Below are 13,636 nucleotides of genomic sequence, written 5' to 3'. Positions count from 1 at the left end.
TAACTTTTGCCATCCAACACATTAATTAAACAGATAGTTATGTTATTAAACTGTCAAATTTCAGTTCTTTTTTTTTTTTTGCATTACCTGTGTAAACATTTTCAGCCTTATTGATTTAAAAAATAGGTTAAATGTTTCAGGACTGGTGCTGTCAGATTTCTTCTTTCTTCTAAAAGTTCCTCCTGCAGTTTTGTTTAGGGCTTTACGGTCGCATAGGAGTGTACTTGTCTCCATGGTTGTCATGGCCTGTTTTGCAACCCACTGGAAATTACAGTGATTGGATAAGTGAGTGTCCCTGGTGGGTTGATTATAGCTGAAGGTGAACAATACACTGTGGAAACTGCATGAACAACCAAAGGCAGAAAGATAAGAAGAAAGTGGGAGGAAGGAGCAGAATGATGTCTCTCTCCCTCCCCCCCCCCCCATCCTCAGCAGTCTGTCCCAGTGGAGTCCAACTTGAGGGAACAGTCATAGAGATGTGTACCAGATGCACCCACATTGGATGGCCACGACTAAGGAAGGGTTGCCATGACAAGGATGCCGGCATGCGTTGTTATGCAGACACCTCGCTTCTAAGGGCATGTTTGCACATTATTTTATTGCCTGGCTTTGGTTTGTTAGTGCTTAAGAGGAAAGGCCTACTTGCGTATAAAAAACCCAGTAACATTTTTACCTCAAACCTTCGTGTTTTTAAGACTGACAGTGGTTGATGTAAAAGAACATTTCCATTGGTTTGTATTTCGTCCATGACTACTCTTTGGATGTGTGTGCCCTGCACCCAGTTCTCAAAATGACTCGACTGCATTGCGAAATGAAATGATGCTGTTCTCTAAGAGTGACTTGTAGATGGCTGACTACTACCACACTACCACATGATTTTAAAACCTAACCTCAGTTTTGAAGGCCCTTTTCATATTTGGCATTAACTTCCATCTGTAGTGATTCATACACAAATTAATGAATTAAGTGATTCCTTCACAATCACAAACAAATTGACAACTTACTATGAAAAACTGAACACAACATAGATAGCATAGATATACTTAACATAGATAGACTTTAATGTACATGAACATCCAAATTTCGATTATGGTATCAGCTCCTATCTAACAAGGTTGGATAAATGACACATTCTACAGGTTTAGTTTTTATCCTGACATGTAAACCTTGTTTACATGTGACCCTTGACCCTTATGTGTGAATGACCCTTATGTGTGAATAATTTTCTTCTCATGTAATTTAATTTCAGTGTTGAATTTATTGTCTATGTGCCTGGAAAAGTCGTTCAGAAGTGAGTTCTTACTAAAGGAATTAATGCTGACTCAATCTGAAGGACCAGCAGGTCTGGAAGACTTTCCAACCTAGCAATATTAAGACTACAAATAATGCATTATGCAGCACTCTATTAAAGACTACTTGATTTAATGATGACTGCTCCTCAAACACAAGATGGCATTTTTTTGTTTTGTTTTTTTCTTTCCCTATTCCTTATTTCCAGAAAAACATATCGTCTCACATATGGGCCAATAGAACTTGCTTGCTAAGGTTGTCTTTTGTGCTTAAGTAATTTCCGCCTCCTACACCCATTTTGCAACTACAGATCCAGGCTGTTGACCATCTCCTTTAACTGATTAGTTTTTATCCCCTGGTAATAGATGCACATTAATGCAGTCAACCCAGACTCTAATCCAAATATACAGACCATGCAACAGAACATAGTGGTTAAGCTTATAAAATGTGAGTGATTTAGAAATATGAACAAAAATTTGGAACGCACAGAACTGATAATCTGAATACAAGTAATTGCACTACATTTTCAATGTCACATTAAGAAATGTTTAGTAATTTATTGTTGATTGATTATTTTGGAATTTATTAGCCATTTGATTTTGAAATAACATCAGACATCTAATGCTGTCTGATGGAAAAAGTACAAGGGGACTTGGATATTTTATTTATTTGTTTATTTATTTATTTATTTTTTTGCCTTTGTCATTGACTGTTATTGTGAGTGCTAGATGTTAGTCAGTTTTTGGATGTGTGTTATTGAAAGTCGTTACAGCATGCAGTATAGTGCTGTTACTCTAAAAAAAAAAAAAAAAAAAAGTAAAAGGTTTCTGTTCAAGCAAGTGAGATTCACTGAAGGTAGGAAGGTCACAGATTTAAGACTCAAGAGCTCTCCCTCAATCCTCCATAGGTTGGAATATATAGAAATGATGAAACACCCAAACAGATGTTAAAGCTTCATCCTTCATCCCCTAAAGCTGTGGCAGCTTTTCTATCCCCCATTTTGTTAAAACCCTTTTCTTCCCGTGAAAGTCAAGTGTCAAGTATTTCAGACTTTTTGGTCGTTATCTATTCACTTTATTTGTGTTTGTAATATTTATAGCCCTTCGTTTGCTTTGTAACTTCTGGCCAAGACACACATTGCCTCTGAGGACTTTAGAAATCAATAACTAGGGCTTGATGGCAGTTCTTTCGAGCAGTAGCACTTAGCAGCAACACAGCTCTGACTACAGTTGCAGATAATCTTCATAAGAAAAAAAAAGTTGCACTGGAGGAGGGATGGGCCACTTCCCTGCCATGCAATCTTGCTATTTGATTTGAACCAGCTGTGCTACAAATGCTTAGTTCCGACAACCACCAGCTATAAATTTACCCTGAAAAGTGAATAAGTGACTGTTGCTGTTGAAAATATGATGGTTTGTACGTAAATGAAGCAGATCTGTTCTAATCCATGTGATAGACTGCCTTAGTTGTGAATGATAAAATGGGGAAGGAAAGTGGCTCAGTTGTTCGGACCAGTAGAGTGTCGGTAAGAATGTCTGGTTTGGTAAACATCTTATGTGGTTTCTCCCCCTGTGATTTGGTTTGGGTCTCATTTATGCCCTCTAGGGCTGTTTTGGCTTTCAGTGCGTTTTGTGCTCTCCTTTCAACAGCAGTGCTGACAGTGTGCCATATTCCCCAGATGACAATCTAAATATATAACTTCATACTCCTATACCTCCATGTCCTTTTATTTCCTTGTCTGCTCTTTCTGTCCCCCTTGTATTCCTTTTGGCTCCTCCCTTGTCCCTTCATGTGTGACTAAGTATGTATGTGGACATACCACATATATGTAATATTGATGCCCCATGGGCAGAATATGAACTGTCCCATTTGTTGGCTGTTCTGTGCCATCTCTGTTTAATGCACAAATAGCACACTGAAGTGGAAAAATAAGAAATGCACTACTCTGGTGTGGTGGAGTGTGTTATGTCATGCCAATCCTGCCTCTTAAAAATTGGGAATGTAGAGAGGAAAGATATCTGTGCAGGAGAGACAATGAAGCCAAAACCACATGGTGTAACCAGACTGTTGGCTGCTCTCCCTCTCCCACTCCAGCTCTCTGTAGTCCTCTTTGTCCACCTCTTTTTCTTTGGTTCTCTCTTTATACTTAGCAAAAAAACCTAGCATAGAAAGATTCCTCTAAATCTTGTCATTGGATCTCTTTTATATGCATGTTAAGTCAGTGCCTGTGCTTTGTTACAGGATGTTCCTGCTGCCAATCCCTTTCACTGTATTAGTTAGCTCAAGTACACAATGGCCCCCAAGCAGTAAAGTGAACCAGACTTGGTTCATCATGTCTTCCCTTTGTAAATAAACATGTTTTTAACAGAGGAACATGATACAGAAATTTGTTTGATTTCAGTCATTGGGGTGTTTCCTTTTGCATGCAGTATCATCCAGCATCTTAAACCACAGTGATCTTATTAGCCACATTTTGTTCATAATAATCCCACTGAGCTGAAAAGAAGTACATTATTACGTTCAACAAGTGATAATTGTGGTTAATTGATGTAGTTGTATGAGAACAAATGGGGCGTGTGAAAAAGAATTTCGCTGTGCTCTGTACAATGACAATAAAAGCCGATTGAATTGAATAACAATAGGCATGTTAAATAGGCATGTTAACCAAATGTTTCAATCACATCATAGATAAATCTAAAGGCTCAGGGTGACGTGCCATATTATAAAATTTACATGCAACACTGTCACTAACCACATGTAGCTCGTCTTCAGTGGATCCCTTCTGTTCTAAAGTGCTCATCTAGTTTGGCAGCAGGACATGGCTTGAGCATTAAGAAGGAAATTTAAATGGCTAGAAGTGGTCTTTCCGAGGCAAGACTGAACAACAGTTGTCTGTAGCGATCTTCCTGCAGACATTTGATAGTGCTCAAATAGCACACGGTGCAAGTCCATGCAAACCAGAAGGAAGCCCTGAGTCCAGGTCAGGCTACAGCTGGTCAGGTGATATTTAATTTCTTGTAAATGGTTTGTGCCATTCTGATGCATAACCTGTAACTTTGTGATGAAAAGTTATTGTGGTCAAGTTGCTTCTGAAAATTTAAAATTTTTTAGGCTCAATAAAAATTTCTCACAGTCAAAATTAAAAATTGCGAGACATTTAAAAGCTACATCTGATCTTTTGAGTCTCAAAGGGCATGAATCTGTTACTTAGTCTTAGTCAGGTCCACCGCTTAGTTTTTATAATCTCGATAAACCATATCCATAATCTACGGGGTTATTATCAGGGCCAGGCAAAGCGAGAGACTCAATCCCCCATCTGCTTCTTGAGATGAAAATCATCTGCAGCAGCAGGAAGAGGCTTCCCTTCCATTTTGAGCCATGTGTGCCATATGTATGTGTATGTGATATGCTTTGACAGGTTGAATACCAAAAAGGGAACCCTGATTTTGAAAACAAAACAGATGAAAATAGATATTTTTATCTGCTGAGCTATGGGCATTGGGCAATCTCATTTTCCTTGAAATACGTTTTAGGAATCATTCTGCCAACAAAAGCCTGCTCTCACTCCACATTATTGTAAACTCCAATGTGAATTTAAGTAATATTTAAATAGTTGTAATGTCCTCATGCACCCTACAGCTAAAGTCTGATTGATTGATAAAGTAGTTGTGTCCTTTGGGAATTAAAACTGGAGTTTTAAAATATAGAACAATTTTGTGTGTGGGCAAGAGGTCAGTGTCTGCTTTATTTGTTTATTTTTTTCTGCCTCTTACAGTTTCTCCACCAGTCTCGCAGCATTTAGTGGGATTAGGATTAGTGGTCTGAGGCAGCCTACTTTAACAAGCACTAATTGATTTGAAACTAAGAACATGTTTGAGACTGCAGCACGCTGAAATTATGTAAGGTCAACAAGCACAACCTCCAAGATTAGCGTCACATAGTTTGCTGGCAGTAGAGTTAGAAGTTTGCATGGGTGCTGATGTTCCATGACTTCATGTCTGCCATCCGCTGTGGGCAGCAGGCCTCTCTTTGGGGGAGACATCTGCACTGAAGCCCACGCTGGGCCTGATTAGTCAGGCTGTCCAACTGTGCTGTTGAATCACAGTGTAAAGGAACACAATCCATTTGTTATAATGGGATAAACATTTGTTTAAGTACAAAATCGTTGATGTGGACAGTGTGAACCGAAGGGTGTCAGTCAGTGTAACTCTGCCTCCTCTTCTGTATGTTTTTTCTTTCAGGGACATCCTGGTGTGATTGGTCCGGCTCCTGTCCATCCAGGGAGTTTAGTTGTTGACTGAGGCTTCTCGGAGCTGTGGATTGCATCATTATGGAACAATAGCACCAGGAATCAAAGCTCTACCTCCTCCTCTTCCTCTGCCTCCCGCCCCCTCACCCTCTTTTTTTTTTTTTTTCCCTTCTCAGGCTGGCTCTCCACTGAAACCCTCCCCCTGTACACAGTTACCCACGTACACACATCCATGTCTGACTGCCCCTCCCACACTGGTCATGGTTTACTCCCCCATCTCACCAGTCAGTCAGTCAGGCAGTGAGTCAATGGAGGCTGTGTAATCCTCGGTAAAGTATAGGGCCTGTACGTTTGCATATGCTCCCTTTTGTGATGGCGGTTGTTGTTGTTGCAGAGGCCTCCCTCTGGAGAGAACATGAGGGGGAGCAGAAGGCAGCATAAAGCTCACAAAGGAAGGAAGAGAAAAAGTAACTGGGTGAGTGAGAGAGACTGACACATCTATCTGACCAGAGGAGAATGTTCTTCACCGGGCAATGGATGGACTTCAGTGGCGGTGAAACTACATGATGTGGGACTCACATTGCCACCCCCCTCCAATCAGGAATCGGACCAACAGTCAACTTTGGAAATATCTGTCACACACATTTTTGGAATTATAATATTTTGGAATATTTTTCTATTTTTCTTTTCCTTGGTGTTGTCTTTCCATTGCAGCTCACCAAAAGTGCCTTGTCTAACCTTTGCCCATCCCCACTTTTTTTTTTTTTTTTTTTTTTTTTTTCCATCTTTCTTCATTTCAAAATTAAAAATTTCCACAGGCCAGCGCTAATATCTGTTACATTAAATGTGTGTTGCTATATTTGTTATAGATGTTATAGCCACACCAGCAGCCTCCATCAAACATACACGTGACAATCATCTCCGCTGAATTTTATTTCTGCTTGGGGAAAACATTAATAGCCCTGGCATCCAAGCATCGAGAGTCAGGCTACTCAACCCTAGAGAGACTTTCCTCATTGCCTCTTCTGGATCTCTCTCCTCTTTTTTCTTTTTTTTTTTCCCCTTTTGAGGGAGAGGGAGCTATCACCATGATCACTATCCACTCCAAATTGCGCTACCTTTTCATGTTCTTGGGCATCCAACTGGTGGTCATGGCATTACTCTCTCGAGAAGGATACCAGAAGAGAGTCACCTACTTCATTCGCATCTTCCGCAAGTCAGATGCCGCTAGCTTGTCAGGAAAAAACCACACAGCAGCCAGCTTTGGTCCAGGGGATGTCTATGCCAACCTGTCCCACCTATCCAAAGCTCACAGCCACGGAGATGATATGCCTTTCTGCCCCAAGATATCGCCTTTTGTAGGTGAGCGGTCTTGCTTGTTTCTGTGTCACATGCTTCTGCTTATAAGCACATCGTTGACCTATGAGCAGTGATAATGTTTAAGGGTTGCATATTTAGACTTTTCATTGGGATCATGACTCAGATAAAAACTCAGTCCCTTCATCAATGGATGTAGTTTAGGTGATTAAAATGAAAACTACTTTGTATGAATTGTGAAGCTATTGCTACTTAAGTGAGTGAGCTATCATACTAAGGAATCAAATGTCAGTTCCTGCTTGGTGTGGATGTTTCATGGTACTTTTTTCTTTTGCACTCTGTAGTTAAAAGTATTTTGTTGTCGTGGGGCATTGGGGAGAAGATTATGGAGGCTAGGCAACGTCACTGAAATATAATGGAAATAGAAAGTGTTTGTTTACAGTGAGATGGACAATCAGTACGCTTCATTGTCACTGGTCACTTGAGCTGAAACCCTCTGAAGCAATTGACCCGTCTTGCATTTAGGCAGGTTTTTTTGTATGAGCAGTACAGTTGGATGCGTTTTTACACATCACAAGCAGTGTAATAACATGAACATTAGTATTCTTGTATTTTATTTGTCTGTCTGTCAGAAGTCTGACAAATAGAGAAGGATAAGCATGCCAGGGACCCACACACACACGATGTGACTCCGACATAGAGCAGGGATGCCAACAAGAAGACACCATGAGTGTGTTTTTTGAGCTTTAAAACTAATCAGCCCCAAATTTGTTAACCCACATTTCATCGATGACAACTCAGTAAACTTTGACGGCTGATAAAGGCAGTGAGATACAGTGCTACAAAGCTTTTGAAAATAAATGTAGTAATAGTATCATGTTGGATTTCATCTGTGTCCTCTATGTGTTACACGCTTAATTGACATAATCACAATCACCATGTAACAAAAGCGCAATATCCAAATGCAGGAAAAGATTGCAGGAGTTGTTTTTTTTTTTTTTTCTGTTTTGTTTTGCATTGTTAGCACCATCAGGTTTGTGGTTCTACAAAGGGATCTCAGATTTCAACTTATGTTCCCCTTGTCCATTTAAAAAAAGTCCATTCAACCTCTAAATAACCTTTCTTTTGCTTCTCCTACACTTTCAAAACATTTTTTTTGTTTGACAGCATTTCCTGTTATTTCCACTAGATGAAAGAGCAATAATAAATTACTTGAGAAATTTCTTGGATAAAATTTTAATTAAATATTCTGTGCTTAAGTTAACATTGAGTTCCAGTCCCAGTAATTTAATATTTGCCAAGGGCTGTGCCATTGTCAAGATTTTAGTTTGCATTATATTCTTTCATTTAAAACCACAATTTCACATTCAAATAACAGGATTTCTTAATCAAATCCCATTATTTGCCTTGACTCAATTGACTATATCCTGTTTCCTGCTGGTAATGACGACCGACCGCTTCCTGTTCACAGGTGGACCAATCCATGTTAGCTTTCCATCAGGACTCACCCTGACAGAGGTTCAGAGGAAAAATCAGCTTGTGGCACGTGGCGGACGCTACAGGCCACCAGACTGTGAGGCGAGGCACCGAACGGCCATCGTCATTCCCCACAGAAACAGAGAACACCATCTTAAGTTCCTGCTCTACTACTTACATCCTTTTCTGCAGCGCCAACAGCTTAACTACAGAATTTACGTCATTCATCAGGTGAAAGTCATAATTAGTCATATTGTAAATTGCACACACCAGCAAAGTTTGAAGTGGGATTAAGACGTTTAAGTGGGATTAAGGGAGTAATATTTATCTTACTGTTGAGGTTCATTATCTTTTGACATTTGGCAGAAACAGATATACAAAGCTGTGTGTAAAGCTATCACCTGGTTACTTTTTCCAGTTTCTCCTGAAGTTGTCATCCACTGCAGTTGAGGCTTGACGAAGAGCGCCCTCTTGTGTCCCGACACTGTGCATGTTGAAAAATGACAAAAGCTCAAGTGGCTTAAAGGGTTTAATCTCCTTAGATGGTTTAACAATTGATTCATATTTACTTTGCAGCACTGTACGTCTTACACCTCCAGAGCTGGATTTGTCATTGCACATAGTCACACTGATAGGTCTCTCACTTCCTCTGCTTTGTCTTCTTCCAGTTTATGAAGCCAGATGGCATGTAAACAATGCATCAGATGCTGTAATTTCTTTTTGTAGGATTAATCAGGAAACCCCATTTAAAAAAAGAAGGGCTGAAAATACAAAGCACGATGCAGTGTGAAAGGAATGACTATACATATATAGTACAATTATTATTTATTCTGTTTACATTTTATGGAAGGACATTGTGTTGACTGGGTTAGGGTTTCATAGCTGGTACTTCCCGGCCTTGGAAAGGCTGCGGTTTACTCAGTGTTTTGTAACACAAGATGCTGATGGTTCACTGATGGTGTTAATGTGGCTGAATTCCCATGAAGCAGTAATTATTTGTGCACTGGAATCTCTTAGTTGCCGTGTCAAGCTCGTTGTGAGAAAAGAATGAGGAACTTATTTATTTCGGTTTAAACGTAGGGGTTCTTTAATTCCGATCACAACGCAACACAAAATTGACAAATATTTTTTCTAACACTTATCAACCAAACCTCCCTTGTGAGTTGAAAGTTTCACTTTGGCTCATGCTGAACTGAGTGACACACTTCATAAATCTGTTTTGACAGCAACTGTCTGCTTGCTCTGCAGGCTGGAAACTACACCTTTAACAGAGCCAAACTGATGAATGTGGGTTTCCGCGAGGCCATGAGGGAAGAGGACTGGGACTGTCTCTTCTTCCATGATGTAGACCTTATTCCAGAAGATGATCGCAATACGTACGTCTGTGACTCCAATCCGAAGCACGCAGCCATCGCCATGGACAAGTTTGGCTACAAGTATGTTCTTTCTTCCCCCTGAATGTTCACTCAAAGGGTTTCTCTGCATAGATACCTCGTAGCACATTCAGTTTCACTTTGTTTTGAAGTACTTATATGATCTCTAATTCTGTCCAGGCTTCCATACAAGATGTACTTTGGAGGAGTGTCAGCTCTGACACCATTGCACTACCTCAAAATGAATGGCTTTCCCAACAACTACTGGGGCTGGGGGGGTGAGGATGATGATATTGGAGTCAGGTGAGAGTTGTTAGCTTTTAAAGATGGGAGGAATAGACAAAGAAAAAATCATCTTGAATTGAAAAAATTCTCAATTCCAAACAAAAAGAAGTGAAACACTGACATACGTTTCTCATCTTCTCAGGGTGTCTCTGGCAGGGATGTATATCACTCGGCCCTCACTGAAGGTTGGCCGTTACAAGATGATTAAACATAAGCTGGACAAAGGAAATGACGTGAACCCAAAGAGGTACAGGAAACAAGCTGGTCTATTGCCTATATCTATATCTATGCCATCACACTATACAATAACAGCGAAATAACCCTGGTCATTACTTACAGTCAATGCGCACTTTACTGTATATATTTTTTATTCCTATTGCATATATTTTATTCCCTATATGTAATGCTGCTGTTACATTGCAATTTCCCAGTCTGGGATAAATAAAGTATCTATCTATCTATCTTGATTTCATGCATGCAAGAAAAAAAAAAAAGCTGAAAACTTTTTTTTGCTCTCAAGCTGGCATGTTTTTACTTTTTGTTGTTGATGTTTTTTTGCTGTTTTTATTTTTACTGCATTGGCAAAATGGAACACAACCTTCACGATTGTTCACAATCTTCACAATGTTGTTTTCGTTCTTGATTTAAAGGTTTAACATGCTGGCAAAGACACGTCAGACCTGGAAGTTGGATGGAATGAACACAGTTGATTATGAGATAATCTCAAGGCAGTATCTGCCCCTCTACACCAACATCACTGTCAACATCGGCACTGAAGCCGGACTCCATCCATCACCACCTTCTGCCAAAGCTGCAGCCAAACCTGTGGCCGACAAGCCAGCTGAAGTCCCAGTGAAAGGCCTGGCCGACGCTGCTGCCAAACAGGAAAAGGCCCACTCGGAGAAAGATTCTCCCCCAAACAACCACTGATTCCTCCAGTTGGATAATCGTGTCCTAGGATGGTGGGTTTTTTTTTTTTTTTTTTTTTCTCTTCTTCTTCTTCTTCTTCTTCTTCTTCTTCTCGGTGGCCTGAAGATTTTCACACACTTTGTTTGTCGTCTGTGGATGATTTTGTTTGCAGAGAAATTTCATCATACTGCCTGCAAACAGTCAGGCAGTGATTGGGTGATCAACGCACCTAGTTTATTAAGACAATAATAATAATCAACACCTCTGTGACTGCTCTCCACCTTGGTTCCTCGGATCTTTTTACATCACAGATTTATTCTTCCAATGGAGCCACAGCAAAGAGAGAAGGCTAAAAGTTGGACTCTATGAGTTTATATATCTACAGCACTGTGGTCGCTGTTTAAACCTTGTGAGGCCTTAGAATTTTTTTTTCCCCTTATCCTTCATTAATTACTTTAAATTTAGAATTCTGAGATTAATGGAGCAGTAGCTGCAATTTCCAGCAGTCACGCTGCTCCAGAAGAGTTTGTTTTTTTTTTTTTTTTTTTTTTTTTTTTTTTTTTTTTTTGGGGGGGGGGTCTCAAAACCAATGACTTCATGACATAAACTGTGATTCTGAGTGCGCAAAGCTGCTACAGCCAGTACTAAATGACAGGACTTGTATTACTGTTACTCTCATTATTGCTTTTGACACACAAGTTGCACATATCTGTAATCTGTCCTGAAATGTCTGGGATTTGTTCTTGAACATGCTGTTCTACTTCAGTTTGGCTTGAACATGAAGAGTTGTTACATAAAGAGTTGTTACATTTTGAAGCTGTGGATGCTGTACACATAATTTTGCCTTTTGTCATATTCATTCGGGTTGGATGGGAAAACACTTCTATTCTGTTCAACAAGACTAAGATCCAGGTCTTTTGTGTCGTGTTTACCTTAGCAGTAACCGGTGCATTCATTTCTGCCTGTCAGACCATTTATGTCTATTTAAGCATATCCACTTTATATTTCATAGTTTTTGTGTATTTGCTTTTTTTGAGATAGAGCAGGTCTTGGTGATGGTGATTGGTTCACTGCCTTTAGATGAGCTTGTGAGTCACATCAAAATGGAGTCTCCTTGCATATGCATATATATTGTTGATGTACAGTGTACCATGTAAAGTTTCTTCCAAGATTGCTGGCTTGCTCCTTCAACTCTATACACCGTGAATCTAATCTTTTTTTTAAACAACCATTTGCTACTTTCAACTGTTTTTCTATTTAAACCTTTGAAAAATGAAATGAACTCCAAATAGTTTCTTCTTCACAAAATGTCTCGTCAATGCACCTTAACATTCTTTCCATATTTCTATTTGGGACACATAAGAACAGTCGATCGGTTGATCTGACTTAAATACTAACCCAACAAAGCAAACAACAAACACAAAAAACCAGCTCGTTATCAGAGGGAGATATCGGCTGTGCCCTCTCCCCTCATGCCCTTGTACTGCAGTTAGACACCACCTCATGTTTCTCCTCTCCACATTGAGGGACATGATTTATTCCCAACAAAAATCAAGGCACTGACAGGTGAATAAGCTCAAACCAAAGACGACTGAAACAAAAGACTGACAATGGATGAAATAAAATCAAAAGGTGTTTGCTGTAATGATATACTAGATCATGATCAACAGCTCCACAATTTCATTTAAAAAAAAAAAAAAAAACCCAACATGGTTTCGAATTTCTCAATTTGTTAAACACAGATCATAAAATGAATGCAGTGTTTTTAGAGGATGCTTCATTATGACTGAGTGATTTAGTTTTTATTCAGCTTGTAATGGAAAGGTGCTTTATTTTAATTTCGCTGTGCTATTGTTTGCTAAAGTGGATCCGAAGCGGTCTGAGACTGAACATGTGAGTTTCCATCACACCTATTTAATATATATATTTTTAATGTGAATTCTTTGTCAGCTCTTATGGCTTCAGCAACACACACAATATGAGTATTTAAGACGGCAGTAATACAATAGCATCTGTATATCAAGACTTAATGTGCATGACAAAGAACCAATATATACGGATATAGGAGCAAAAAAGGGAGATGAGTCATTGATGCTCACTATCCACATTGTGAACCAGAAAATCCTGTTGGCTCGAATGTTCGTCTCTGTTTGCTGTGTGGGCTTCTGCTTTTGTGTCAAATAAGAGAATGAGACAAGACGTAAAAGGTCAAATCAAAGGAAGTTACCCAACAGTCACAATGTACAGTTTCTATTAGTTACAGTGAGCTGTGATGTGTCTTTACCTTCTTTAATTTGATCAGACTCCATTCTGATGTGGCTACGCTTAGTAATAATAGAAAGCAGCAATCACGGGGTAGTACTGAAGCAACCCAGGGCAAAGTGACTTTGTGAGTCAATTTTGTGCTCTTTATGAATTCTGCACAGTCCGGAGTGGCCTTAAATTCATTAATAAACGAATTATTCAAAACGAACACTTTCACTTTTTCCTTTTCTTTACTGTCACCCTTCACTCTAAATGTGTCTATGTATGTATATGATTAGTTTTTTGTTTTCAACTTCCTTTTGCTGCTCGCTGCAGAGTGATGTTCAGTGGCTTCAAAAAGTATAAAGAAAACTGGCAGGAGAGCAAAGATCTAAAGGGACCTAAAGGGACCCCTTAGACGTCCTGAGGACGTCGCTGAGCCCCGACGTGAACCCAAAACAACAGCTGGAGATTTCAGCAGACACCAGGAAGA

General features: G+C 39.6%; 1 protein-coding gene across 1 annotated transcript; it reads left to right on the top strand.

Annotated features, from left to right (window-relative positions):
• Positions 1–6,354: 6,354 nt before the first annotated feature.
• On the top strand, positions 6,355–12,640 carry LOC115045485 (beta-1,4-galactosyltransferase 3). The gene is made up of 7 exons (XM_029505201.1): positions 6,355–6,901; positions 8,328–8,563; positions 9,581–9,768; positions 9,886–10,008; positions 10,133–10,237; positions 10,641–10,952; positions 11,072–12,640. The coding sequence occupies exons 1-6, from the start codon at positions 6,628–6,630 to the stop codon at positions 10,918–10,920; spliced, it is 1,206 nt and encodes a 401-aa protein (XP_029361061.1). The 5' UTR covers positions 6,355–6,627; the 3' UTR covers positions 10,921–10,952; positions 11,072–12,640.
• The last annotated feature ends 996 nt before the right edge of the window (positions 12,641–13,636 follow it).

This window comes from Echeneis naucrates, chromosome 6 (assembly GCF_900963305.1).
Source record: "Echeneis naucrates chromosome 6, fEcheNa1.1, whole genome shotgun sequence".
Taxonomy (NCBI): Eukaryota; Metazoa; Chordata; class Actinopteri; order Carangiformes; family Echeneidae; genus Echeneis; species Echeneis naucrates.
This window is presented reverse-complemented; position numbering and strand designations above follow the sequence as displayed.

What these genes read in the sequence shown, in the direction of transcription:
- LOC115045485 (XM_029505201.1), top strand. Translation starts at nt 6,628, where the DNA reads ATGATCACTATCCACTCCAAATTGCGCTACCTTTTCATGTTCTTGGGC. An exon ending in CAAGATATCGCCTTTTGTAG is followed by an intron (nt 6,902 to 8,327) that starts GTGAGCGGTCTT and finishes TCCTGTTCACAG; the next exon opens with GTGGACCAATCCATGTTAGC. An exon ending in AATGACGTGAACCCAAAGAG is followed by an intron (nt 10,238 to 10,640) that starts GTACAGGAAACA and finishes CTTGATTTAAAG; the next exon opens with GTTTAACATGCTGGCAAAGA.